The sequence below is a fragment of the Melitaea cinxia genome, chromosome 15 (genome assembly GCF_905220565.1).
Source record: "Melitaea cinxia chromosome 15, ilMelCinx1.1, whole genome shotgun sequence".
In the NCBI taxonomy this organism is placed as follows: domain Eukaryota; kingdom Metazoa; phylum Arthropoda; class Insecta; order Lepidoptera; family Nymphalidae; genus Melitaea; species Melitaea cinxia.
In genome coordinates, this window is record NC_059408.1 from 7,851,988 (window position 1) to 7,875,628 (window position 23,641).

At 34.4% G+C, this 23,641-nt stretch overlaps 3 protein-coding genes across 3 annotated transcripts; all 3 read left to right on the forward strand.

Moving 5' to 3' along the window:
- Positions 1 to 307: 307 nt before the first annotated feature.
- LOC123660393 (basic juvenile hormone-suppressible protein 2-like) lies at positions 308 to 3,190 on the forward strand. Its single transcript, XM_045595483.1, has 5 exons — positions 308 to 389; positions 653 to 786; positions 881 to 1,717; positions 1,820 to 1,992; positions 2,084 to 3,190. Exons 1-5 carry the CDS (start codon positions 308 to 310, stop codon positions 3,099 to 3,101), a joined length of 2,244 nt encoding a protein of 747 aa, XP_045451439.1. The 3' UTR covers positions 3,102 to 3,190.
- An 8,654-nt stretch (positions 3,191 to 11,844) lies between these two features.
- Positions 11,845 to 14,944, forward strand: LOC123660360 (basic juvenile hormone-suppressible protein 2-like). The gene is made up of 5 exons (XM_045595455.1): positions 11,845 to 11,917; positions 12,325 to 12,458; positions 12,590 to 13,426; positions 13,526 to 13,698; positions 13,856 to 14,944. The coding sequence occupies exons 1-5, from the start codon at positions 11,845 to 11,847 to the stop codon at positions 14,877 to 14,879; spliced, it is 2,241 nt and encodes a 746-aa protein (XP_045451411.1). The 3' UTR covers positions 14,880 to 14,944.
- A 3,942-nt stretch (positions 14,945 to 18,886) lies between these two features.
- LOC123660648 (ADP-ribosylation factor-like protein 6-interacting protein 4) lies at positions 18,887 to 19,306 on the forward strand. Its single transcript, XM_045595704.1, has one exon. It carries the CDS (start codon positions 18,887 to 18,889, stop codon positions 19,304 to 19,306), a length of 420 nt encoding a protein of 139 aa, XP_045451660.1.
- The last annotated feature ends 4,335 nt before the right edge of the window (positions 19,307 to 23,641 follow it).

Here is a 23,641-nt window from a genome sequence, read left to right on the forward strand (position 1 = left end):
TTTCGCACTTTTTAACAATTGAGATACAAAATTATAGTTTAAACAAATATTTGGCTCATCAATTTAGGTTTTTTTTTTAAATTTCAAAAAATTAGAATTATTTAAGTTTGTGTGCGTAAGTAGTTGCTCAAAGAATTACGTAAATAAAATATTTTCTCCACTGCGCTAAGTTATTGACGATAATACACGTGAATTAAAAAACATACTATAAAGTTATCACAAATATGTAATAGGTCAGTTTTATTCGATACTGCACAAGTATAAAACTGAGCTGCAGCGAGGAGTGAGTACAGTTTTCGGCACAACGATGAAGGCGGTGGCGTGCTTCGTGTTAGGTCTAGCGGCGCTAGCCGCGGCCCGACCCGATGTCGGCGATGATCAAACATTGGGTAAGATCTATAAAATTGTTATTTGGGTTTTGAAAAAAGAAGATCATATTTTTATTTCTTTTAAAACTTTATCATAAATAATATTAATAGTCGAAGTGAAAAAAACTCAGATTATTTTTGTTAATAATAAACAATTTAAAATTGATCAAATTAAAAAAAAAATTTTTTTTTCAAAAACCTAATTGCAACGTAACTTTAACTGACGTAAAAACATAAAAATGAATAGAATTTTCGTAAGCATAAAAGTGATATTTTACTTACAGCAAACATGGACATTAAACAAAAGCAGGTCTTCATCTTGAAGCTGCTTAACAACGTTATGGGACCTGTCATGTACAAAGATATTGAAGACATCGGCAAGAACTTTAAGATAGAAGACAATATGGAGTTGTATTCTGTAAGTATTTAGAAAAAAAAAACATTGGAGGTTTTTTGTTTCGAAAAACTTTATGTATACTGTCGTCTAAACTATTTTTGATTTTAATTTACAGAAACCTGAGGTAGTCAAAACATTCCTGAACAACTGGGAAATCGGATTTTTACCCAAAGGTGAAATATTCACAATTCACATTGACCGTCAACTTAAGGAGGTTGTCACCATGTTCCATATGCTGTACTATGCTAAAAACTTTAGTACCTTCTTAAGAACTGCATGTTGGATGCGTCTCTACGTTAACGAAGGCATGTTTGTGTATGCCCTAACCGTAGCTGTCAGACATCGCGAGGACTGCAAAGGCATTATTCTTCCCCCACCTTATGAAATTTATCCATACTACTTTGTTCGTGCCGATGTCATTCAAAAAGCTTACATGCTCAAAATGAAGAAAGGTCTTCTCGATAATAAATTGTGCGATTTCTATGGTATCAAAAAGACTGACAAGGACATTTACATCATTGATGAAAATGTATTCGATACTCGCGTCTATTTGAATGATGAAGACAGGCTCAGATACTTCACAGAAGATATTGATCTGAACACTTACTACTACTACTTCCATGTTGATTATCCATTCTGGATGAAGGATGACCTTATCATGAACAAATTCATGATGAGACGCTGGGAGTTTACTATGTACTTCTATCAACAAATTCTTGCAAGGTATTATTTAGAGCGTCTTTCAAATGGTCTCGGTGATATCACCTACATGTCATGGTACAAGCCTATTGAAAAGGGATACTGGCCTTGGTTGATGCTTCATAATGGAGTGCAGCTACCTGTTAGATTTAACAATCAACTATTTGTTGGTGATAAGGACATTGGCTTTGTCAAAATTTTAGAGGACTATGAGAAAATTATCACTGAAGCAGTGATCAAGGGATACATTGAGGTGCGTATGAATATATTTAAGGAAATTTTTTGAAAGCTTTTACTTTACAGTTGGTATTACTTTACAAAATATATAATTTACCAAAACTTTATATATTTTCAGATTAATGGCATGAGACTTGAACTGACAAAACCTAGCGATGTAGAAACACTTGGCAAACTTATTTATGGTACAGTGGAAAAGACCGATTTGACTAAACTGCAAGTGGATTCTTACCGTTACCTTCTCATCCTAATAAAAGCAGTTATTGGTCTTAACTACTGGGAAAATAATGAGTAAGTTACTAAATATAAAACAAATTTTTACTTTACGAAGATTTTATTATACAAATTATATGTCAAAATTGTAATTATACTTTTTTTTCAGGTATTTCGTAGTTCCTAGCATTTTAGACAATTACCAAACTGCTCTACGTGACCCAGTATTCTACCAACTTCAGAAGCGTCTCGTTCATTTACTGATTCTTTTCAAGATGCGCCTGCCTTCCTACACACGTGAAGATTTATACTTCCCTGGTGTCAAGATCGATAATGTAGTGGTAGACAAACTTGTCACCTACTTTGATGATTACTTAATGGATATGACAAACGCAATTACTTATAATGATGAGGAACTTAAGAAGTCAACTTCTGATATGATATTCTTTGTACGTAAACGCCGTCTCAATCACCAGCCATTTAAAGTAACTCTGGACATTATGTCTGACAAGACAGTCGACTGTGTAGTAAGGTTATTCTTAGGACCTAAGGAAGATCATTTGGGCAACTTGATCGATCTCAACAAGAACCGTCTTAACTTCGTCGAGTTAGACTCCTTCATTTACAAGCTCAACACTGGGAAGAACACGATCGTCAGAAACTCCATTGATATGCACAACCTGGTCCGTGACCGTATTATGACTCGTGATCTCTGGAAGAAGATGGATACAGTTACTGACCTTAAAGATCTTTGGGTTAAGGATCTTAAAAACTATCACACCGGATTTCCTACGAGGCTTCTACTACCTAAGGGTACCATCGGCGGAATGAAGATGATGCTTTACGCAATTGTTACTCCTTTGAAATTAGTTGACAATGTTGACGTTTCAATTCTTGACACCACGCGTAAAGATTACGTCGTTGACTTTAGATCTACTGTGCTTTTAGATAAGATGCCCCTTGGTTTCCCATTAGATCGCCATATTGATCTTACTAAGTTCTTCACACCAAACATGAAATTCTTAGACGTCATAATCTTCCACAAGACACAAGTTTGCGATATGAAGACCCACTGGGACCGTTACGTACTAAAGAACTATGACATGGTTGGTAAATCTACAATGACCGACTATTATACTAATGTTGATATCAACACTAAAATTGATACTGACCAGTTTGATGTATAAGAAGTACATGATCTTTAAATACGACGATATGCTGCAAAACATTTAACGACTATGTATGAAATTTATAAATAAAATGAATTATTTATTTATTGGTTTGTTTTAATACCATTTATAGATAAACATGACAATCATTCAAAGTTACATATTTGTACTCAAGTTGAAAATTATTAATAAAACAAATGAAATTTAGCTGACAGTTTCTTCAAATTATAAAAGTCGCATTTTTGAAGATAATTTAGAGCATGATAAAATGCTTTGAAATAAATTTTATTAATAATTATTAATTACACATTTCTATACAGTATAAATAATTATTTTGACTATATCTTTTAACAACCTCATAAGTACAAATGTGATTAATTTTATAAAATGAAAGTTTAATAATAATATATTAAAATACTAACTGTGCCCGCGACTTTGACCGCGTGGAATTCAACAAAATTGTTATTGTTTAGTTGGCAATTTAAAAAATCTAAAACAAAAGTAGCCTAAGTTACTTCTTATTACATCAGCTATCTGCTGGTGAAAGTCCCATCAAAATGGGTCTAGCCGTTTCAGAGATTAGTTGGAACAAACAGACAGACCGACAAAAATGATAAAAAATGTTATTTTGGTATCATTACAGCCTATACAGTCCACTGCTGGACATAGGCCTCCACAAGTTTACGTCAAAAATAACGTGAACTCATGTGTTTTGCCCATAGTCACCACGCTGGGCAGGCGGGTTGGTGACTGCAGTACTGGCTTTGTCGCACCAAAGACGCTGCTGCCCGTCTTCGGCCTGTGTATTTCAAAGCCAGCAGTTGGATGGTTATCCCGCCATCGGTCGGCTTCTTAAGTTCCAAGATGGTTGTGGAACCTTGTTATCCCTTAGTCGCCTCTTACGACACCCACGGGAAGAGAGGGGGTGGCTAAATTCTTTAGTGCCGTAGCCACACAGCACGCATATTTTGGTATGCGTACCGTGTATACATGGATTTAGTAAAAAGTGGTTATTTTAATATTACAAACAATTTTATTTATTTATATAGATAGTATACATTTACGAAGTCCTAAGTTACTTTTTAATCATTTTTTTATTATTATTTATATGGCAGCTACATCTTAATATTTCGATACAAATTACTAATATATTTAATAGGAGTACAACAAAGGTTTAATACATTGTACATACGTGCCGGGTCCATCGTGTGGCAGAAGGAGAAAAAGGGAAAAAAATAACTTACTTAAAAGGACATAAAATAATTAAGGAATGTTCGGTATAAATATATTTGACAATGCTGCTGGCCTTGAAGTCTATGACGATTATATTCGTAGATCACAATCCTGTAATTTTGTTTATATCCAACTTACTTATTTTAAATATGGTTAAAATTTTACGTTCAAACATGTTACTACAGCATAAATAAATATATAAAGAGAATTATCACCCACAACATCAAACACTATAGTATATTAACTGTATTATTTAGAAGTATAAGGACAATTAAATATGGCTGCTGCAAGAAACATTAGAAAATGAGAGTCTAAGAGCTTATTGTGCTAATAACAAAACAATTTAGTATTACAATTATATCATTTTGAGGGCTCGTTGTGAGAGTGGAATGAATAAATACACAAACTATTGAATATTATTAAAAATTTTACTAATCTTCATTATTTTTTAAGTATACATTAAAAAGTATCGAAACTATAGTAATTAAATAAAATGTATGGTACTTAATTTTCTTTTAAAAATTTCACTCGTATAATGAAGTATCTTTCGTTTTTATGAAGTGTCAGATATGATCCATATTTTACTAATGTGATTTTTTCAAATAGCGCTAGCTCTGAGACTAGATTAAATTAATTTATCATTTCACTTATTATTCATTTGACAATGATTTTCCAGGCCATACATTAAATTCCCCTCCACATGACACCATGTCACGTCTCACAATTTGAATCAATAATTTTTCACAAGATAAGAGTGATGACAAAAATAAAAATATTAAAATAGATTTTGTGTCGAAATTTTATATCATATTCGAGTTTTTGTTGGGCTTAAATCGAATTTCCGTCCTTAGTAGTAAAAGAATTTATTACTCTGTTCTAATGAACTTTTATAATGTAGGAATTGTTATAGCGTTTGTTTATGCAAATTTCGTATCTTGTAAATCTAAATACTCCTATTTGATAATAGTGGATCTGGTTTCCGTTTTAATCTGCGTTCCAGTATATAGACTAACTTCTAAAAAATTATTTACATTTTACCAAACGCTAAATGATTTCGACGATAAAATTGGATTTAATAAAAGAACTTCAAAAGAAATACTATATACTCCTGTATTATTAATATTAATAATTACCTTAACGTTAATATTTTTCTATTTAGGCTCCTCTTCATTAAAACCATTATCGACTTTCAACATGCTAATGGTAACGTTAGTGCATTCTGTAGAACTGCACTATCAAGGGCATTTGTTATGTCTTTTAATTCAAAGAGTGAATTTAATAAAAAAATATCATAAGTTTTCTTTTTCTGCTAATAAAAAAAAATGATGACGTTGAAGTCAATAGTATTTCGAATAAAGATAATATAAAAGAAGGAAGAAAGAAATCTTACGTTCAAATGCACGTGTTACCGGATTTTTACAAAAAAAAATGATTATTGTTCACGATAACCTATACGAAGCTATTAAGTGGCAGGTGTGTATTATTTTATATTTAAAAAAATGTATGGAATTAAATTTGTATTCATTAACAATACTATTTCATAACTTTGTTTTTAGATGCTGATACTTATCACGTCGAGTTTCTTTATTACATTGTTTTTATTGTTCTTTATATCAAAAATTATGATTATGAGAAAGGTAAGAATTAGAATAATAATAGACTTATTAAAAATATTCTCAATTTAATTGAATCTCGAGTTTCTTTGTAGCTTCTGTATATTATATATCATTACAAGTAAATCAGCTACAGCTTACAATGGCTTTTTTAAAGATAGCAGTTGGGCCAAATATTATATAAGTCACGATATTGTGGTACAAGGTTTTATTACATGAATGTTGTTGAAAAATAGCAAAACGATTTGGAAACATTTTCAGTACAGTAACCTGTTTAGATTACGTCAATAAAATAAGCATAACAACTGAGTATTTACTTTAAATTATTAATGCCTAACAAGCGAATTTATTTTTCAGTATTCTACGCTCGTGTTTTTTCGGAATCTTTGCTACTTAGTTAGTGAACTATATTTATACCATGACTGGCTGACTTCAATTTAGAGCACGTCAAATAAGAGAATTACTTTCTGTCGAATTCTATTCGAATAAATTAGGTATATAAATAATTATTTTTATATTAATTTATAATAGTATACTAGATATATAAAAATTGCAACAACTTCCACTTAATTAAAATAGCTATAAGAGAATGTTAGACTCTTACAAAAGATCTAAGTGTTTCAGCTACTATATTACAATAGTAAACGAAGGTAACTATATTTTATGAAACTAATGAATAAGAAACCACAAACTGCATGACAGCATAAAGTAAGTTTGTTTAATATACGATCGACTTGTTTTACATACATGCGCTTTTTATTTACCTAAGCGATGTATGTTATAGGAACTATTTTTATGAAGTGCGTATCCAGTATTGAAGGATTTAGACATTTAAAATAGTAAAAAAATTGTTCGAAAAATTAAGGGAATTCAAAAATTGAATAAAAATACTCTTATTGACTTATTTTCTTTGTGCACATATTTAACTCTCAAACGTTCATTCATTTGTTATTTATTAGTGTTATGAAACGTCAATCTCAGTAGTCTCGCCTGTAAGGTAAAATAAACTCATGAGTTTTTGAGTATTAAGTAGCGGTGAAATAAAATTGGGATCATACTATTTTTACAATTTTACTAACGTTACTTGAGAAGTTACATTTATGAAAAAAAGTTATTTATTTATGTTAGAATTTTGTTTTGGATTGGCATATTTTTAAAATTTAACAACAATGATGTACCTACTTTTGATTATGATAATAATTTGTATGCGACAATGTAATTTAAATTACGCCTTTATTGCATAAAAGAGTTTGTTAATTTTTCTTGGATTATTTGTAAAATTAAAAAGAGAGAAAAGTTGCTGTATGGATACGGCAGTAAGAATATAGCCATCCCCTCTCTTCCCGTGGGTGTTGTGGTGAGTCGACTAAGGGATAATACAGTTTCACTACCACCTGGATGACGGGATAACCATCCAACTGCTGGGTTTGAAATACACAGGCCGAAGACGGGCAACAACGTCTTCGGTGCGACAAAGCCAGCCCTACGTCAACCCGCCTGCCTAGCGTGGTGCCTATGGGCAAAACACATGAGTTCACGTTATTTTTGGCGCGAACTTGTGGAGGCCTATGTCCAACTGTGGACTGTATTAGGCTGAAGTGATGATGATGATAAAAGAAGCATATATTTTTGAACGTTCTTTGTCGATAAAAAGTAAGTTTTTGTAGTTGCGCCTTTATTGATCTTCATTAAGCCGTATTAATATGATAACTGTTGTATATTTTTAGGTAAATCAGAATGCAGTACAGCCCGCTCGCTTTATGCCCTGATGGAGACATATAACCTTTCATTTACTCTTTTTAAAATTTTTGACGTCAACATAATGTTGCCTTTCAAATTTATTGCTCTGATTGTCACTTATCTAATTATTATGCTACAATTTGACAAAGCGTCGAAATAATGAACATAGATTAAATGTTATGTGTCTCGGTGTTTTATAAATAAACGAGTATATTGATTAGGCTGGCCGCATACGAAAAAATAACTGACCCCGATTTATAACGACTAGTAATATAGGATAAGTAGTCAAAAATGTAGTCAATGAAATACGTATTATCAAGAAAAACTCAAAAAGAACTCATCAGATTTCTATCAAATCTAAATGGGACCATACGTCACGCACCAGATTTGATTGAAAATGTAATTATCAAAATCGGTGCACCCAGTAACAAGTTACAAGGTAACATCCATACGAAAATACAATATTAAGAACATATTATTCCTTTTTTTAGTGGGTAAAAAAGTATGAATGCACGTAAGAGAGTCCAGTATATATTTACATATTGAATGACCTAAAAATATCATCAAAAAATTTACAATATTTCTTGGTCTTCTTTAAAAACAAGTCTTAAATGTGAGACGAATGTTTTTTTGTACAGTCGTATGTTTTAAGAGAAGTTTTAATAGCTTTCATAACATAATTAATGTTCTGATTATTGTAGAAGTTTAAAATGCTTACTGTGTAATTAAGTATACTGAAAAACTTTGGAGTATTTTGTGTGACACCTTAGAAAAGTAATAATTTTAATAAAGTTATACACAACTTTAATATAAATGAAAGCACGTTTTTGAATTTCTTACGTGAGTGGCAATCTTGATATTTAATAATAGTGGTCATTATTTATATGTAATAAAACTCTTAATTAAGTAATATCACACTACATTATTATTACTAAGTGTGCTCTTGACATTTGTTGCTGTTACTTGTCGTTCTAATACACTAATTTCATGTATTTTACAATGAACAATAGGTATATTCCTAAGTATAGTATATTATTGTATATTTTTTAACTACGCACGATTGCCGTTTTTATTAATAAATTAAATTACCACAAAGTCGATATTTTATTATTTCGCTTCAGCCTGTAATATCCACTGCTATAGGCCTCTTTCCCCTTGAAACATGAAAACCATTTACGATCGATTTATTTTATCTTTATTACAGTTCTATAATTATTCACTACAGTAAACAAAAATATAAGTATTGGTGATAACTTTTTCACCTGCAACATTGTAGCGAACAAAGATACTGTACGAAACTCAGGTCAATGTACTGAGCAACATAATAATATTTATAAAATTATGATGAGCTCATTTGGTAAAACTTAAAACAAAATGATGTGCACTTAGATAAACTATTTTAATCTATTTACCTTAAATATTAAGGAATAAAGTCATTAGTATTTACCAGGATCATCAGAACTGAACTTCATTCAATTCGTAGATGTAGGGCACAGCAGGAATTTCCTGCTCAAAATATGGAGCAGCCCGACTGGGGTAGTACCTCGACCTTACAGAAGATCACAGCTAAATAATACTGTTTTCAAGCAGTATTGTGCTCCTGTTGGTGAGTAAGGTGACCAGAGCTCCTGGGGGGATTGGGATTGGGTCGGTAACGCGCTTGCAATGCTTCTGGTATTGCAGGCGTCTATAAGCTACGGTAATCGCTTACCATCAGGTGAGCCGTACGCTTGTTTGCCGACCTAGTGACATTAAAAAAAAAAAAAAAACAACCTTTATTATTATGGATCTGAATTGAATTAAAATAAGTTTACAATTAAATTTATAGTTACTGTTTATAAGTATTATTTAATTCTTTATATCACTCACAAGAAGCCGTTTTAAGACTTAAAACTAGCAAAAAGTCTGTCGTTTTCTGAAGACTATAATTATTACATGTCGATCAAACTTCGACCTTTAGGAAATTCGATTTTCCTAAAAGCGATTGGATACGAATTGAATTGAGTCCAGTGAATCAAATTCTATTCCTCAATCCATTTGTTTCCTTAGCCAGCTTAAATATAAATCGTTTTGACTTAGTAAAAATATGTGTTATATTGTAAGAATTTCTCAATGATTCTCGAAGAAAAATCTATGCGGCTTGAAATATTTTTGTATTTTCTAATAGTAACATGATATAGTCTGAACCGATGAAAGCTTTACCTTAACAATAAAATTCGGTAAAGAATAGTAGTACTTTGTAACATAATGATTTTAAAGCCTATTTTTTTTTCTAATGTCTTCGAAAGTAACTCAACCAAAACAAGAAACAATAAAAAAACAAAAAGCTCTACCGGAAACATCGGTCATCATATACCGGTCGGTCATAACTTTGGGTGTTTTCTGTTAACGTATGTATTTTTTGCAAAAATATATTTTTCGTAATTTATAAATATAATTAATTTAATAAGATTGAAATTATTATATTTTTATTTACTTAACAATATAATACGAGTAGATAGGTATACTTCATAACCTAGTAACAAGCGTTTTTTCGTTTCCATTTTGTAATATATCCAATTTGATACCCATATGACCTACATATTCAAAATTTATTTATATTTAAATTTAAACCATGTGCAGCTCTTAAAATTTTATTCGTGTCCAAAATTTGTCAGACGAATGCAATAGCCTATATTACTGTATCCTGTGTATAGTATGTATTCCTTTGTGTTCCGAGTAAATCGAATTTGATAGTGCCGTCCTTGCGTCACTTTATATTTTCGATAGAGAACCGTTATCATTTTAAAAGTTGCAAAAATAAATATAAATTTCACGAAAGTCCGGCTTAGCTACGAAAATAAAGCACCACTATAATTACACCGGCACACAAAAAAAATGAAGTGGAATGTGCATTTGACCGGACCTACTTACGGGTACGTATTTTGGTCCGCTGAATCCGAATTTGAGGTCAGTTTGACCTGTACACCCTCAGAATTTCGAGAAAACTTAAAAAAACCGTAAAAATGATGAAAATCGACAGTTTTAATGATGTAAACAATTTTTTAGAACTAAACTAAGAGTGATTTTTGTGTATTTCGATCCGCTGACTACAAATCTTATGTGGAACCCACGCTGAATCCAAATTAGTAATTTGGCGACCAAAACATTCTTCATAAATTTGTTTGATCTTATCAGTTAACGATCTTCGATTCCTTTCCAAATTGAATTCGCCACAAATGTAACAAAATGAATCAGGATTTTTATTACACAGATGAGAATTACTTCTTGTAATAGTATACTCTCCAGTAGCCAAGTTGCCCACTTCTAAAGAGCTGCAGTCGCTTGATGACGACGCCTGCGAGCCCGCTTTCTCACTCTGACCAGACGCCGATACTGGGGTTCCGACTCCCTGCATCGTAAAGTACTTATCACTTGTACCTGCCATGACGGCACACACGCCGTTTACCCAGGGACTCTGCCAGATGGTTCTGTTGCCCACCGTCACCACGTGGAGGTGCCCTGGTTACAGGCACAAGCAATTAAGCCTTCAAAACCAACAAAAGTGAAAAAGCAAAAAAAAAATACTTTTTTTGGAATTTTCGAGGGTTTTCTGCGATTTTTTTGCATTTAAAGCGGCCCATGGTCTCAATAAAGTTTCGACACATATTCAGCGGATCGAAATACACAAAAATCACTTTTAGTTTAGTTCTAAAAAAAATTTTACATCATTAAAACTGTCGATTTTCATCATTTTTAGGGTTTTTTTTAAGTTTTCTCGAAATTCTGAGGGTGTACAGGTCAAACTGACCTCAAATTCGGATTCAGCGGACCAAAATACGTACCCGTAAGTAGGTCCGGTCAAATGCACATTCCACTTCATTTTTTTTGTGTGCCGGTGTTATGATATTTTAGTTAAAAATACTGCGACAGTATCAAAAAATAGCAAATGCCACTATAAGCTAACGTAACAACTTTAATTACTACATTGTAAAAAATAGGTAAATTATATTATACTGCACTTTATCTTACGGGTCTCTTAACTTTCTTAGCACTTTGTGATAGCTTTTAGCTCATTATAAATATAAATAAACCAATATAATTATCAACAATATCACAATTTATGGAGTAAATATTTTTATATAAATAGGGGTACTAATTTGCTCCACCTGTCAGTTGACGCTTGAGAACCAGCCATGAAGGCAGCCTTGTGCTTGCTTCTTGGCCTTGCGGCTCTTGCCGCCGGCCAGGATACTGTGACGACCATTGGTAAGACATTAAAACTTTTTACTTTCTTTAATGGATTTCCTCCATACCGTATTGTTTTTAGTATATAAAAGACTAAAATAGAAACATTTTAAAACTAAAAGAATAAATATTATAACAACAATTAATACGTGCGTTTTAATCTTAAAACATTTCTCCTTTAAGGAGACGAAATAGGAAATAAAAGTTTAATGGAAGTCGCATAATTATTTTTTAAATATTCATGTTTGAAACTTTGCTCTTACACTTAGACCTAAATAAAAATAATTTTATGCTAGTTAATTGACTAAAAGCATGAAACGTTATTTATTATCTTTTCAAAAGTAAAGCCGAAATTAAATTAAAAATATAGTATTACAGTAATAATAATTTAAAACGAATTTTCATAAAAAAAACGTTTTACTTTTCAGGTAACATGGGTATCAAGGACCGTCAGATATTCATTTGGAAGCTTCTGAACCATATTCTAGAACCAGTTGCATACAAAGATATAATTGACATTGGCACTAATTTCAAAATTGAAGACAGTATGGAATTGTACTCCGTAAGCATAACTATACAAAATATTTTCGTAATTTAATTGTGCACATAAAGATGTTCTTTTTTCAAGAATACATAATATACGAACAAATAAGCTTAGACAAAAATAATTAAATAATGAAAATTTATTTACAGCGACGAGATGTAGTCAAAACATTCCTCAACAACTGGAAATTTGGCTTTTTACCTCGTGGCGAAATATTCACTCTTCACGTTGACCGTCAATTGAAAGAAGTTGTCACCATGTTCCATATGCTATACTACGCCAAGGAGTTTGAGACTTTTATAAAAACCGCATGCTGGATGCGTCTCCACCTTAACGAAGGTATGTTCGTTTATGCTCTGACTGTAGCTGTCAGACATCGTGAGGATTGCAAGGGAATTGTTCTTCCACCGCCTTATGAAATCTACCCTTACTACTTCGTGCGTGCCGACGTCATCCAAAAAGCTTATCTGCTTAAAATGAAGAAGGGTCTAGTCGATCAAAAATTGTGCGACTTTTATGGAATAAGAAAGACTGAGAAAGATGTCTACATTATTGATGAAAATGTATATGATCGTCGCGTCTACTTGAGTGATGAAGATAAACTCAGATACTTTACAGAAGATATTGGCCTTAATACATACTATTACTATTTCCATGTCGACTACCCATTCTGGATGAAAGATGATGTTATAAACAATAAGGTCGGGTTCAGACGGTGGGAGCTTACGCTTTATGTATACCAACAAATCCTTGCTAGATACTATTTGGAACGTTTGTCGAATGATCTTGGCGATATTACTACTTTCGCTTGGTATAAACCAGTTAAGAAAGGATACTGGCCTTGGATGATTCTTCATAACGGTGTTCACTTGCCTCCCAGGCTTAACAACTTTGAATTCAAAGATAAGAAGAACACTGAAGTTATGAATCTTGCCCAAGATTACGAGAGGCTTATTAATGAAGCTATAATTAAAGGTTACGTCGAGGTATGTCGACTTTTAAACAATATTACAACTCTAAGCAATAAATTTATCTAATTATTAGATACAATTATACTAATAATATATTTTTATTTTGTTTTATAGATAAATGGAATGAGATTAGAGCTCACTAAGAGTGAAGACATAGAAATGTTAGGAAAACTTATTTATGGTACAATCGACAAAATTAACATTACTAAAAATCAAGTGGATGCTTACCGCTACCTCCTTATTTTAATGAAAGCTGCTGTTGGCCTCAACACTGTACATTCAGATAAGTAAGTATCCAATTTCAAAAGGCCTCTTTTCAAATAACACAATAGAAATTATTGATGTGTACGTATATTCGAAAAATGTTTATGATGTTTGAAAAACGTGGTTTCGTTTATCTTATCGTTAGCTAAATTATTAATGACTTTTTTTATATTGTTTTAGGTATTTCGTTATGCCAAGCGTTCTTGACAACTACCAGACAGCACTTCGTGACCCCGTCTTCTATCAGCTACAAAAACGTCTATCTTACTTCTTAACTCTCTTCAAAAATCGTCTTCCCAGCTACACACGAGAAGACTTCTCATTCCCAGGAGTTAAGATTGACAATGTTGTAGTCGATAAACTCGTAACATATTTTGACGACTATCTCATGGATATGACAAATGCGGTAACACTTACTGATGATGAACTTAAAAAGACTAGATCTGACATGGTCTTCTTCGTTCGCAAACGCCGTCTCAACCATGATCCATTCAAAGTAGTTCTCGACATTCAGTCTGACAAGGCCGTTGACTGTGTGGTCAGAATGTTCTTGGGTCCTAAAATGGACCACTTAGGACGAGTAATAGATCTTAACAAGAACCGACACAACTTTGTTGAAATTGACTCTTTCCTATACAAGCTTAACACTGGCAAGAACACTATTGTCAGACAATCTATTGACATGCACAACTACGTTCGTGATCGCATCATGACCCGTGATTTCTGGAAGAAGATTGATACAATCAACGACATGAAGGATCTTTTTACAAAGGATCTCAGAAACTATCGTACCGGTTTCCCAATTAGGTTGCTGTTGCCTAAAGGTAAAGTTGGCGGCATGAAGATGTTACTGTACGTCATTGTTACACCTCTAAAATTAGTGGATAATGTTGATCCCAATATCTTAGATACAACAAAAAAAGATATGGTATGGAACTTTAGATCTACTGTTTTACTGGATAAGATGCCTCTTGGTTTCCCATTTGACCGTCATATTGATCTGACTAAATTCTTCACCGCCAACATGAAATTCTTGGATGTTACAATCTACCACAAGGTGGATGTCTGCGACATGAAGACTCGTTGGAATAGGTACGTCCTGAGAGACTACAACTTGGAAGACAAGACATATGATGATCGTATGTACACAAATGTAGACATCAATATGAAAGTTGACCATAACGTAAATGTTTATGATTTGTAAGGACCACGAAAAATACAAACGGTACAGAGAAATATATTTATATAATAAATGATTTAATCAACTAATATGCGTTTTTTTTACTCTACACAAAACTACTATAGATTTTTAACGAGTAAAACTGAGGGGGAATTTTGTTTGAAAATATTTTTGAAGAATGGTTTAAGTTAAAAGTTCTTTTATAGTTAAAATTGACATTCAATATTTATTGATATTCGATTTTATTTGCAATTAAATTCTGCTTTTTATGAAATTAAAATGGATTAGAATGTAATAAATAACTAATAAATAAATAAATGTCTACACAATACACACACGGTCGTCTGTTCTACGGTTGTTATAACAAAGCATTAAGTTGCTTAACAGCCGACTGGTATAGTTACATATTGTTTTTTTAAGATAAACGATAAGTTTTTTTTAGTATTTTAAAGCTAAAAGATATTTATAAATAATACATATATAAATATACGCCGCGTTGGCGCAACGGTCATAGCCATGGATTGTACCCGTTCTGCTGGCGGTTGCGGGTTCGATCCCCGCACATGACAAACATTTGTATTGGCCATACAGGTGTTTGCCGTGGTCTGGGTGTTTGTGCAGTCCTTGTAGATCTCCCCACCGTTCCTCGGAGAGCACGTTAAGCCGTCGATCCCGATTGTTATCATATACACCTGATAGCGATCGTTACTCATAGTAGGGAATATATCCGCCAACCCGCATTGGAGCAGCGTGGTGGATTAAGCTTTGATATTATCTGTACTTAATATTAATGCTTAAGAGTTTGTTTGTACGCAGTAATCTCAGGATCATCAGATCTAAATCAAAAAATTCTTTAAGTTTTAGTCCATTACCGGAGAAAGATATATAAAGAAAGAATGAAATAAGAAGGGTATATAAGGGTACATAAAGTTTTAGTATGATTTTTCCTCAAATTAACGCGTGTGAAACCGCGGAACAGAGATAGTTAAGTTATAAAGAGTTACAGAAAATATTTATACTTATTATCATTTATTGTTTTATACTTTATTGCACATTCAGAATAACATTCAAGACAATAACAAAATTTTAATTAAAAAAATATATATATATTAATTAATTGTAATGAGATTTTTTTTTCGTTAACTTCAAAAAAATTATAAGCTCATATTCTTAGCCTGATACATGATATATTGATTATGGGTGTGTGTCTTTTATTGAGTAGATGTAGCCCGCGACATCGTTCGCATAGATATTTTCATATTGTTTCGTATTTTATGCTGTCAAATGGTAAAAATTTTCCAGTTTTTGCGATAGTTTTCATTGATTATCAGTAGGTACTTCCTGAGATTACTACGTTGAATCACATAAACTTTTTAACTTTATAATATTAATATTCAAAATTAATATAAAATTTTATTCAACTTCAATTTCCTTGCTTAGTTAAGATTTGATAACGCAATATTTTTAAAGTTAGAACAGTTTATCCTTTTACGAGTATTTATTACAAATGTATGAAACATGAACCAACAAACAAGTTTTATTAATACATGAATAACAAACAAGTTTTATTATGTTTGCTATCTAACGAAAAATAAAACCGATTTTTTTTTATACCTATAAGATATATGGTAAGAGATTACCGTAGCTTATAGACGCCTGCAACATCAGAAGCATCACAAGCGCGTTACCGACCCAATCCCCAATCCCCCCAGGGGCTCTGGTCACCTTACTCACCAACAGGAACAAAATACTGCTTGAAAACAGTATTATTTAGCTGTGATTTTCTGTAAGGTCGAGGTACTACCCCAGTCGGGCTGCTCCATATTTTGAGCAGGAAATTCCTGCTGTGTCCTGCCTCTAAGAATTGAATTAAGTTCGAAATAATAAATGTCCTTAGACGAAAACATAGTCAAGTAAATACGCGTTATCAAGATTACTCATAAAGTAAGTAGATCCGGAAACTACTTACTACTTGTGAACGCTTTATAACGTTTCACTTCAATTTTTATTTTCTTTTAGCAGACTTCCTACTTCTTCAATGATGTTTTGATAATTTAATCTTTGATTTAAGAGCAAATTTTTGAATTTAAACTTTTTTACGCAGCTTGACTTGAGGAGTGAGCTGGTGAATGCGTGGCGAGAGCGTTACCAAAAGTATGATCGGGCGAGGCGAACGGAAATTGAGATCCCTCTCAACGAAATACAAGTTAGTGAAGATAAAGAGTTTTACTTCACTCGTGTGGTCTAAAGCACACTCCTTTTGTTGGATATATCCATAAATCAGATACAACGTTATACACTAAACGACAGAATAATCCTAAATAATGTTTTTCTAAGTTTACTTTAAACGTGCATTGTCATCCAAACCTAACGTGTATACAAATTCTCAGCTCAATTAGTTAAGGATGTATGCTGCAAAATTGAGTTGAGAGAAAGAATTCTACACAACAAAAATATATACACAAGTACATACTTACATACATTACAATTTAAATAAAAGCTTTTAAAATGCTTAAATTTAAAGAAGAGTAAAAAATAAATGTATAATAGTGACATCTATATTTTAACTTATGAAACTGTAGGGTGACAGTTACAGTTTGATAATAAATGTACTAACTTGGCGGCGTACAATCCGTCTCTTCATATTGTAGTGCAATATGTTTTTAATAGATGGCGCCTATAAAATATATCTGTACTACTAAAATTTTAGACTAATAATTTAAGTTACTACTAATACTTAAAATTGTAAAGAAATATAATTCAGTAAATACGTAAATACATATTTAAAATTAAAATACTATTAAAATCATATTATTGAATCTTTTTTATCCTATTGAGTGAGATATCCTGCGCTCAAGCCTAAAGTTGGACTGTTTACTTCTTTTTATTTCTACTTCACTTTTACTAATTATAAACTAGTTAAAAATTCTGTCTCATCATCATCATTCAGCTTGCAACATCCCACTGTTGGGCATAGGCCTCTTGCCCCATGTAGGAAAAGGATCAGAGCTTAATCCTCCACGCTACTCCACTGCGGGTTGGCGGATATGTTGTCTACTATAAGTAACGATCGCTATCAGGTATTTATGATAAAAACCGGGATGGACAGCTTAACGTGCTCTCCGAAGCACGGTGGGGAGGCCCACAAGGACTACACGAATACCCAGACCACGGCAAAGGCTCTGCTCATGCTCTCCAAGGTACCCCACACCAACAAGGACAAACATACAAACCGGATAGAAATATGTGGTGTAAATCCGAGTGGGAATCAAACTCGCAAACCATCGGTGTATTAGGCGACTACTCGCACAACTTCACCAGAGCTTTTGCTTCTGGCTATCTATCAGAAAATCTTCCTCAAACTATTTTTTGTTTTTTTTTTACTAACAAGCTTGTTTGGTTGCTTGAAAATTTATTCCTTAAAGAATAAAATAGAATTTAGAATTATGGTTAAGTAAGTTTGTATTAAAAACCTGACCGCTATTTGAAGCTTACTTGTTTGAGAGATAGGCCCCTCCACTGTTTTCCGTCTTATTCACCTCTCTTTCTACCCTATATGTCTGTCTCTTTCGCACACATCCCCACCTACCACCAGGCAGGGCCACGACATTTGATGTAACGGTCGGAGGCCCGCTCGCGTCATTGGCGTCCTGTTTTCCGTCGAGAAAGGAAGTCAGATACCACCTTTATCTGCGTATTACAAAAGTGTTCAATTCTGGTTGAACGTAAGTGTAAAATATCTTCTGTGCTTCAAGGTGGGTTCATTGCGGTGAAATGTAAGTACAGCTTTGAGTTTTTGAGTGATTTTAGAATAATATAACGATTTTTTCGTTCGGTACAAATTAATTAGTCATTAATTTGCAAAAGTTAATTTGATTGTACATGTTACTTTCTACCCTCAAAATTTTTATTTTTATTAAAATGTTATAAAAAGATTTTTCAAGGCGATATTTTACTACCCGTCTCTTATTATTTTTTTTAGCCATACATGTGATTTTAAAGTATGTATTTAACGGAAATATTTGTATAGGATGGACGACTTTATCGATGAGCAGCAAAATGTGGAGTACGTTCCTGCATTGGCTTCGACAAGTGCAACGTCAACGCGTGAGACACGGCAACAAGCAGAAGATAGACGGTGTACTAAGCCCACGGATGCTTCAAAATCTAAAAGAGCCAGGTCAGTGGGTAGCGCGTCATCAAGAAGTAGTAGTAGTTCAAGTTTGTCTACATCATCTTCCGATGCAAAAGCAAAACGATCTCGTCGCCGTAAACGCAAGCATGGTAAAAAAAGGAAGGGAGGAAAAAATAGTTATGATAAGAACCGCCTGGATAAATTAACGCAGGATATAGACGAACTGCGCCGACATTTAAATTTTAGTGCTCCTAGCAACGAACAAAGTTCTTACAATGACCAAGAACCAATTTGTAGATTTAGAAACAAACGATGAAGTAAAATCTTATGATCAATTGCGTAATTTGTCATATAATGATAAAGCTTATGCGGCTCTTTCTTTTTGCATTCTTAAACAAAGGGAGGCCCTGCAAGCCAGCCTTAAAGACTTAATTTCCTGGGCTAGTAATGAAACGAATTTCAGTGTTGAAAATATGCATGATAAAATTAACGACTTATTCTCAAAAGGTGAATATGCCAAAGTTTCTGCGGATTTATTACAATTAGTCTGTGGACATCGTGCCGAAGCCATACAGATGCGTCGGCAAGGTTTGATTAATTCAGTACGTGACCCACTGCTGAAGAACACCTTACGTAAAATACCCCCTTCCAATAAGCACCTTTTTAATGAGGAATTATTCACTACATTTCTGCAAAAGAACAGCGGTGTCAAAAAAGTCTTTATGCCACTGAACAAGACCAATACTGGCCCTGTTTCGCAAGCAGGATCCAGCAGGTCAATACGCCACCACTCACAGGGGTCGGCTGCTTTTCATGGGTCCTCGCAGGGTACCACAAATCAAGGATGCTGCTCCGCCCGAGCTCATTCACAACATTTTTGTAATCAACAACCCTCGCAGGGTATTTTCTGTAACCAGCCCTCGCAGGGCTATCACTATAATCGTCCCTCGCAGGGACAACCTTCGCTAAATGCAACAAATCGCACAGCACAGGCGACTAGAGGTTCCTTTCGTTCGCGAGGAGGTAACACGAGCAGCAGAGGTCAAAATAAAAACGAACGTAAGCGCCCTGGAAATAGAACCGACTTCGACTCCATTAACAAAAGACGAAAATACTGACTCGACGTTCTAGGCCGGGCAACTGCTTCATTACTACCGCCAGTGGGAAGAAATGGGAGCTCCAAAGTTTTTACTACAGATAATAAAAGGGTATCGGATACCCTTTCGCAAAAAACCTCCCTTAGTCTTCCCCAGCATCACAAGCGTAGCTTATTGCACTCCAGAATCAGATGCAATGACGGAGATAATAGAAAAGATGAAATCTCAGAGAATTTTAGAAAAAGCTCAGCTCTCCCCAAGTTTCTTGTCCACGATGTTTCTGATAGCAAAGAGCGATGGCTCGAACCGGCCTATATTCAATTTAAAAGCCCTGAACCGATATGTTATAACCGAACCATTCAGATTGATAAATGTATTTCGAATACCAGAGTTCCTGCAACAGAACGATTGGCTGTGCAAAGTGGATCTTTCACATGCTTACTTTCACCTACCTATAAAAGAAAGTCACAGGCGATTTCTTCGGCTGATTTACAAGGGAGAACTGCTACAAATGACTTGCCTTCCCTTCGGCCTAAGTACGGCTCCGAAAGTATTTGCTTCATTGACCAATTGGATTGCTCAAATTCTGAGGCAGAAGGGTCTACGAATAATTGTGTACCTGGACGACTTTTTAATAGTCCATCAGGATCGATCCACGTTACGAATTCACGTACAAATGCTCCTAGACCACCTGCGTTACCTAGGCTGGCAGATAAATCTAGAAAAATGCTCTCTTGTTCCCGAAAAGAGTCTAGTCTTTTTAGGTATCCTTTGGGATCCTTGGAAGAACAAAAAATTCCTTCCAGAAAAAAAAATGAAGAATATAACAAGCAAGATACTTCCTTTGCTGAAAAGCAAACGAGTAAAACTTCGAGAATTACAGAGTGTTGTGGGGCACTTAAACTTTGCAAGTTTTGTTGTGCCCAACGGCAGGTTGCATTTTCGAGAACTCCTAATATTCCTCAACTCTTTACTGAACAAGCCTGCAGTAGCAGCACAGTTACCAGAAAAAGCTATAACAGACCTAAAATGGTGGCTCCAAAATTGTCATCAGTGTTCAGCAATTCACCTACCACCGCCGACCCATTTTATAACGACAGATGCTTCCGATCTAGCCTGGGGAGCACAAATCGACGGACATTCAATATCAGGGACATGGACCGACGAAGAAAAAGCCTTACATTGCAATATCAAGGAGATGCTTGCGGTCCTGAAAGTTCTAGAGAACCAAGGTTACCTACTGCGTCAGTCGACGACGTTACTCCAATGCGACAATCGCACAGTTGTGACTTACTTGCGGAACGAAGGCGGAACAAGATCTGTTCCTCTGTTGGAGCTGACGGCCAGGGTTTTTCACCTAATCAGTCTCAATCAGATTCAACTGTCGGTTTATCACATTCCCGGTCTCTACAACAGCCATGCCGATCATTTATCGAGGCACCGGCTACCGCCGGAGTGGCATCTCCTAGAACATTGCGTAGAAAAGATATTCCGCAAGTTCGGGACACCAGTAGTGGATCTCTTCGCATCTCGTCGGGCGCATGTAGTAGCCAACTATGTGTCACTGGAGATAAACGATACAATAGCCCTATATCACGATGCTTTTTCTCAAGTATGGAACTACAGCCTAGCTTGGATATTTCCACCACCATACATAATTCCGAAAGTCCTGTCTCATTTGAACTCGGCGATCGGAGTGTACCTGATAGTGGTCCCACGCTGGGAACGAGTTTTTTGGCGAGCCGATCTAAAGTCACGAGCGCTGGCAGCTCCGTACACGATATACAAACTGGAACAGAACCTCATAGATACAACGACCAACCTTCCACCTCCCAAAGTCCAGGAGATGACCTTGGAGGTCTGGAAGTGTGGGGGTGGTCAAGGAATTTAATCGAGTGGAGTAAAAATCAAAGGCAACTACTCTTATCTTCCTGGCGTCCTTCAACTCGCAGAACGTATCGAGCAGCCTGGAATAGATGGTTAAGCTGGTCTAAGAAACATAAATTAGATCCTTTTCAACCGGATGGTTCTATATTAGCTAGATTTTTAGCTGACTTGCATATAATTGAGAAATTGTCTTATAACACAATTTTACTACATAAATCCGTAGTTGCTACACTTTGTAATGCGAACCAGCCTACTGACTTAAGTTCTCATACATTAGTTAAACACATTATCAAGTCGATAGCTTTAAAGAAACCAGCTAATCGAAAGCCTCCTATATGGGACATCAACGTGCTAGTTGATTACATGCAGAGTATGCCCATAGATGAAAACAATACTTTCGATACGTCCAGACATACGGCGGCGCTACTGTTGTTATGCTCCGGTAGACGAATTCACGATCTAACATTACTTTCAATAGATTCACAGCATTTAGTCGAAAACAATAATAGTTTAGTGATGTGGCCAATTTTTGGGTCAAAGACGGATAGCTCTGAGCATAGGCAGTCAGGTTGGAGGTTGATTTCTAACTCTGAAAACAAAAAGTTAGATCCAGTTTTTTGGGTTAAACAAACTATGAAACTTCTTGAACCGAAACGTCAAGCTTGCAACTGTACAAATCTTTTCATTAATATCAGAGGCAAACCCAAAGCAGCCTCACGTACCGTAATTGCCGGCTGGTTTAAATCGTTGCTGAAAGAAGCTGGTATATCTGCCTCGGCTGGTAGCGTAAGATCAGCGGTAGCATCTAGAAATTGGGCTGATAATCTTCCTCTAGACGAAATTTTATCACGAGGAAATTGGAAGACATGTAACACATTTGCTCGGTTTTATAAGCGCGAAATCCAACCACAACCAGCTAACAGTAGTGTTACCAGTTTATTTAACCCAATTGACTGATTTTTTTGTTAAAATAATATTGTTTTAATTATTATAATTATTTTTAATGAAAATTACTGAATCACATTACTTTTTAAATACATTGAGTATTCTTTGTTTTGGTTATACATCGATTACAATAATTAAATACCAATTTTAAAGTTTATTTAACTATTAGCTTTCAAAAGAAGAACTTAAAAGATTTATTTTTGTAAAAGTTAATATGGTATAATATAGTATACTTGGTTTTCAATAAATATTTTTTTTATCACACATCCCATTTCGTGAACCTTTCTCTTGTGTTCCTTTTAATTTATGTGGCTATCATTCACATTGGCGTCCACTACCACCAGGCGATAACAAACAAATCTCAAACAAGTAAGCTTCAAATAACGGTCAGGTTTTTAATAGCAGCGTTTTACCTGAAAATAAAACGCTTATTAAATACTTACCTTATTTGAAGCTTACATTTTTAACTCTGCCTGGTGTTTTTCGATCCAATAACGCGAGCGGGCCTCCGACCGTTACATCAAATGTCGTGGCCCTGCCTGGTGGTAGGTGGGGATGTGTGCGAAAGAGACAGACATATAGGGTAGAAAGAGAGGTGAATAAGACGGAAAACAGTGGAGGGGCCTATCTCTCAAACAAGTAAGCTTCAAATAAGGTAAGTATTTAATAAGCGTTTTATTTTCAGGTAAAACGCTGCTATTTTGAAGCCTAACATAATTATG